This window comes from Sinocyclocheilus grahami, unplaced genomic scaffold (genome assembly GCF_001515645.1).
Source record: "Sinocyclocheilus grahami isolate Dianchi unplaced genomic scaffold, SAMN03320097.WGS_v1.1 scaffold3.1, whole genome shotgun sequence".
Taxonomy (NCBI): domain Eukaryota; kingdom Metazoa; phylum Chordata; class Actinopteri; order Cypriniformes; family Cyprinidae; genus Sinocyclocheilus; species Sinocyclocheilus grahami.
Window position 1 is genome coordinate 4,362,913 of NW_015505182.1, and position 6,000 is coordinate 4,368,912.

A 6,000-nucleotide genomic window follows, 5' to 3' on the forward strand; every position below is an offset into this window, starting at 1 on the left:
TATAAAGCACATATTGTGCATGACCATATTCAACATCCCTAATCCTAACCAATACCTAAACGTAACAACAACCTTACTAACTATTAATAAGTAGCAAATTAGGAGTTTATCGAGGCAAAAGTCGTATTTAATGGTTTGTAAATAGTGAGAATTGGACTGTAAAATAAATATGTGACCATATTATTGATTTAAAATAACTGTATAATGTTTTATTTTTGTAAAATGTACATTAACTGTATATTTTTTTTATGATTTATTCATTAGGTTTTGAATGTTCTAAGAATTTGAATTGAATAAGAAAAAAATGCTGACTTTATATCCAATACACGCACTGAAGCAGTCACAATATTTTAAAGATGAGTTTAAAAAAACAAACTAATCTGGAGTATCCCTTTAAGGGAAACGGTGCGTCTTATTTTTTGAGGGAAGTTGGCTGCAGTGCTTCATCCATTACAGAAAATGTTCAGGCAGAGGATTTTGCTATAATAATCAGGTTACTGATGATTAATCCTGAGGACATTCTCTCTCTCAAACTCTTTCTTTAATTTTTGTCTGTCTCTTTTTGCTGCTTCCACACCTCTATCACTCATTTTCCCCCTCTTCCTCTCTCTCTGGAATACAGCTTTCAGCCAAGCAAAACCTCATTGATTTGGCCCTGCAGATTAACAAACCAAATTTCCTTTGCGCAGCAAACTGTCATATCCTTATTCGCTTGCTGCCTTTCTGCTGATGGGAGGCTTTTCAGTAAGAGTGATGGAGAGAGTAAGGATGGAAGAGTAAAAGAGTAAAAGCTAACAGAACATCCCAGACTATCCGCTTCACTGCTTCTGTCACCGCCTTCTTTTATCTCCCTCCCTTTGGTTTCTTCATAGGCAGTCAAAGCCACCGATTCTAAGCATGTGATTCGCTGTGCCACCTCAGTGCGTGGGCTTCAGACCAGATGGATGAGGTGTCACTCAAGAAAGCCTCAAAAACGCAAAAAGATGAAAAAGGGAAAAACGTTTCTTTTAAGAGGCCTAACCATGTGAGGCTTATAAATTTGGCAAACTATGCAACAACATCCTCCAATAGTTCCTTGTCACTGTCTAATGGCAAAATCTAATAAAAAGCCCAAAATTACAATTAGTATCCACAATCTAAGTAGGATGTGTTACACAGTATCCTAACTACATGCGACACAACAAGATTCCAGCGATAAGCAATTTGGGTGTCCACACTAGATGCGACGCGACAGAATCCATCAAATATCACAGCCAATCAGAAGCATGTGTGGGCGGGCTCTCTCTGAAAGCGCTCTGCACTCACAACGAAATGAATAAGTTTATAATAGAATTCATAAAAATGAAACCTTTTTAAAATTATTGAATGTACATACTGAGTAACTGATACCATCTTTGTTATGGAATATGCGTGTTGGTTCGCATAGAGTTCACAGTTTTAACGTACATCTTTGCTTTAATTTATTTTCAAGATCTGAGGTAAACTATCTGTTGTTGCTTTCAGTATGGCTATAAGGACATGCAAAATGATATTCAAACTCACATTAGACACGTTTAACTTTGAATAAAGCACATAATCACCTGAGATTATCTACTGTCATATAGTTTGTATGTTGTTGTTCCAGCCGCGACGTCGTGGAAATAGAAACCGTTTCTAAAATAGAAATTTCACGTGTCGCCGTCACAGCTAGTTAGGACAAAAACTAACATGGAAAAGATACCATTTATCGCATGTCGCTGCATCGCGTTGTGTGTCGTTAGGACACGGTGTTAGAAGATGTAGATTTATTACGTTTTCAATTTCTACTAATTTTATGTCAAAAGTTTGTTGTAAGTATCCACCTAGTTTGACTTCAAATTATTTTAGTTATAAAACTTTTAAATGCACAATACAAAAAAAATCAGTACTATTTTGCCTTTATATAACATCACCAAAACTGATTTGACGTTATTAAAAAAGAAAAAAAAGGTGGAGAAAAAAAAAATCAAAATATTAAATATTAAATATGCTTAATTCAAAACGTTAACTTTACAAAATATAACATTTACAAAAAATAATATATATAAAATATAATTAAGAATAATTGGAATAAGATGTCAAATTAAAATAAAAGTTTCAAAATATAGATTTTTTTTAAATTTAATATTGTGAATATACTTAATATTAACTTAATTTACTCCACAATAAATATTAAATATCATTAATATCAGATGTTCAATATCAGATTTTTTAGACTTTGATGATAATGAAATTATGCATCAAACACTCTTTGGCACTCGTGACAGCTTTCAAAGACAAATCACAATTCAGTATGCAAATATATGTAAGAAAGAGAGCCAATTGGAATTCAGTACCCAACTATTGTTCAGTACTGTAGGTGTTCACAATAAATTGGTGTTGAAAGGGAGCGGTGAGGTTGTTTCCCTGCTGCAGAATTAGCTGATACCTCAAACAGACCGTGTGTGCTAGGGTTGTTGCGCAAAGCGTTGCTTGCTGAGGCAATGTTTTCCCCTCCACTCACAGACCTGCAGAGCACTTTGGTTTAACTATCCCTGTGGGATATGCACAGGCACTTCAGACTCTTTATTTTGCCTCTCTTTCTTTTCATGTTTTTCCCTATTCACTCCCCTTCTCCGTCCCACTCAACATCCATTCCGTCTGTCTAACCCTAATCTCTCTCTCTCTCCATTCACTCTCGCTCGCTTTAAGATGTGTCTGATTGTGACAAGTCCTAAAAATAAAGCCCCTCAGAGGCCTCGACTACATAAAATGCTTTGCTTTGCAATTTCAAAGTGCTTTTGATTACTGAATAGTGCAGCGACATATAGACTTTGAGGGATATGTCTTTAAATGAAGCTAGAGGCTGAAATACCTAAACAAATGATCCAGCACATATATTTGGCGTGACAGACAGAGGCAATAACACTGATATAATATACAGGCAAGATGAAAAGACAGACTGCCATGATCTAAATAAGATAAGGCAAAATGAATGGCGATTAAATGAACAAAAGAGATTAAAGTCACATATGGGAGGATGAGTACACTACACAAGTGTTACGAAGCGGACATGATGCTAAAAAAAAGATAGGGGACGCGAAGACAAAGAAAGAGTAAAATACACAAAAAAAATACCAGATTAGATCTTGCAGTGTAGTATATTTCTTCGGCACAGTCCAAAAAATCGTCAATGTCGGGCTGTTTATTAGAAGGACCAAGAAACTTTGGTTAATTACACACATACACATGTGATGCCCATGTAGTTTTACAGAAACAAAGACTGATGGGTTAAGGGCGGTTGGGGTGAAGAGGTGTTTGCAAAGGCCATGCCCACCTGAATTCAATAGGTTTTTAAACAGGCCTGTGTGTTAAAGAGGCAGTACATAATTGCTGAAAAGTGGTGTTGCGGTACCATGATCGTTGTGGTAACTTGGGGTTGTGGTAACTTGGGGTTGTGTTAACTTGGGATTGTGGTAACTTGGGGTTACCCAAGTTCTGTAGAGTTACCGAGATCATAATTCTACTCTACTCTATTAATTCTGCTAATACTCTATTAATAAAATACTCTATTAATCTCTATTAATTAATTCTGCTACTACTCTAAAAGTAATTGTTACTCTTTATTTTAATGATTATTTTTAATGATAAGTTATTACTCTGTCACACACATATACATATACATAAATACATACACACACACACATATATATATATACAGTGGGTACGGAAAGTATTCAGACCCCCTTAAATTTTTCACTCTTTGTTATATTGCAGCCATTTGCTAAAATCATTTAAGTTAATTTTTTTCTCTCATTAATGTACACACAGCACCCCATATTGACAGAAAAACACAGAATTGTTGACATTTTTGCAGATTTATTAAAAAAGAAAAACTGAAATATCACATGTTCCTAAGTATTCAGACCCTTTGCTGTGACACTCATATATTTAACTCAGGTGCTGTCCATTTCTTCTGATCATCCTTGAGATGGTTCTACACCTTCATTTGAGTCCAGCTGTGTTTGATTATACTGATTGGACTTGATTAGGAAAGCCCCACACCTGTCTATATAAGACCTTACAGCTCACAGTGCATGTCAGAGCAAATGAGAATCATGAGGTCAAAGCAACTGCCTGAAGAGCAGAGAATTGTGGCAAGGCACAGGTCTGGCCAAGGTTACAAAAAAATTTCTGCTGCACCTAAGGTTCCTAAGAGTATATATATATATATATATATATATATATATGAAGAGTTCAGTTGCTTTAATTTAATTTTCATCTAAAATGAACATTTTTATAAGGCTCCTATGTTTAGGTTCAATAATTTCACCCTAATGGCAATGTATAGGTACTTTTCTATGCAATTAAAGTAAAATAACTGAACATAAATATAGGAGCCCAATAAAAATGCTAATTTTAGAAGACAATTTCAGATGGCACGTAGAGGCTTTTGCATATATATACAGTGGGAAAATATTTATGTGATCCCCTGCTGATTTTGTAAGTTTGCCCACTTACAAAAAGATAAAGGGTCTGTAATTTTTATGGGAGGTTTACTTTAATGTATAGAGACAGAATACCAACCAAAAATCCAGAAAAAAACATCTTTATTATATAAAGGTTAGAAATTGATTTGCATTTCAGTGAGTGAAAAGTATTTGATCCCCAAGCAAAACATGACTTAGTACTTGGTGCAGAAACCCTTGTTGGCAAGCGCAGAGGTAAGACGTTTTTTGTAGTTGGTCACCAGGTTTTCACACATTACAGGAGGGATTTTGGTTCACTCCTCTTTACAGATCATCTCTAAATCCTTAAGGTTTCTTGGCTGTCGTTTGGCAACTCGAAGTTTCAGCTCCTTCCACAGATTTTCGATTGAGGTCTGGAGACTGGATAGGCCACTCCATGACCTTAATGTGCTTCTTCTTGAGCCATTCCTTTGTTGCCTTGGTGGTATGTTTCAGGTTATTGTCATGCTGAAAGACCCATCCATGACCCATCTTCAGTGTTCTGGCTGAGGAAAGGAGGTTCTCGTCCAAGATTTTACAGTACATGGCCCCGTCCATTTGCCCCTCAATGTGGTGAAGTCGTCCTGTACCCTTAGCAGAAAAACAGCCCCAAAGCATAATGTTTCCACCTCCGTGCTTGACTGTAGGGATGGTGTTCTTGGGGTCATAGTCAGCATTTCTCTTCCTCCAAACACGGTGAGTCGAGTTAATGCCAAAGACCTCAATTTTGGTCTCACCTTATCACAGCACTTTCTCCCAAGCCTTCTCTGAATCATTTAGATGTTCTTTGGCAAACTTTAAACGGGCCTGTACATGTGCTTTCTTGAGCAGGGGGACCTTGCGGGAGCTGCGGGATTTCAGTCCACTGACGCGTAGTGTGTTACCAATGTTTTGCTTGGTGACTGTGGTCTCAACTGCTTTAAGATCATTAACAAGCTCCTCCCGTGTCGTTCGGGGCTGATCCCTCACCTTTCTCATGATCATCCTTACCCCATGAGGCAAGATCTTGCACAGAGCTCCAGACCGAGGCCAGCTGATGGTTATTTTGTATTTCTTCCATTTCCGAATAATCGCACCAACTGTTGTCTCCTTCTCACCAAGTTTCTTGCTGATGCTATTGTAGCCCATTCAAGCCTTGTGCAGATCTACAACCTTGTCTCTGGCATCCTTTGACAGCTCTTTGGTCTTGCCCATGGTGGTGGGAGAGGTTGGAATGGAAGATACAGATTGTGTGGACAGATGTCTTACACCTAACGAGCTGACATTAGGAGTAACTTCTTAAAGTGGCAGGATTAATCTGTGTTCCACATGGGCACATAACCAATCTGTGGGAGCCAGAATTCTTGCTGGTTGGTAGAGGATCAAACACTTATTTCACTCACTGAAATACAAATCAATCTCTAACCTTTATATAATTTTTTTTATTTTGTTGGTATTCTGTCTCTATTCGTTAAAATAAACCTACCATAAAAATTACAGACCCTTCATTTCTTTG

The 6,000-nt window shown here is 37.1% G+C and overlaps 1 protein-coding gene across 3 annotated transcripts in view; it reads right to left on the reverse strand.

Moving 5' to 3' along the window:
- The window catches only part of LOC107570444 (mitogen-activated protein kinase kinase kinase kinase 3-like), a 51,481-nt gene that overhangs the window by 20,830 nt on the left and 24,651 nt on the right, over positions 1–6,000 (reverse strand). For 2 of the 3 annotated variants that reach the window (XM_016256834.1, XM_016256704.1), the window contains exon 13: positions 3,136–3,198. The exons of the other annotated variant lie outside the window; for it this stretch is intronic. In XM_016256834.1, coding sequence (XP_016112320.1) covers positions 3,136–3,198 — 63 coding nt within the window. The remainder of the gene's footprint in view (positions 1–3,135; positions 3,199–6,000) is intronic. 3 annotated transcript variants of the gene reach the window in all.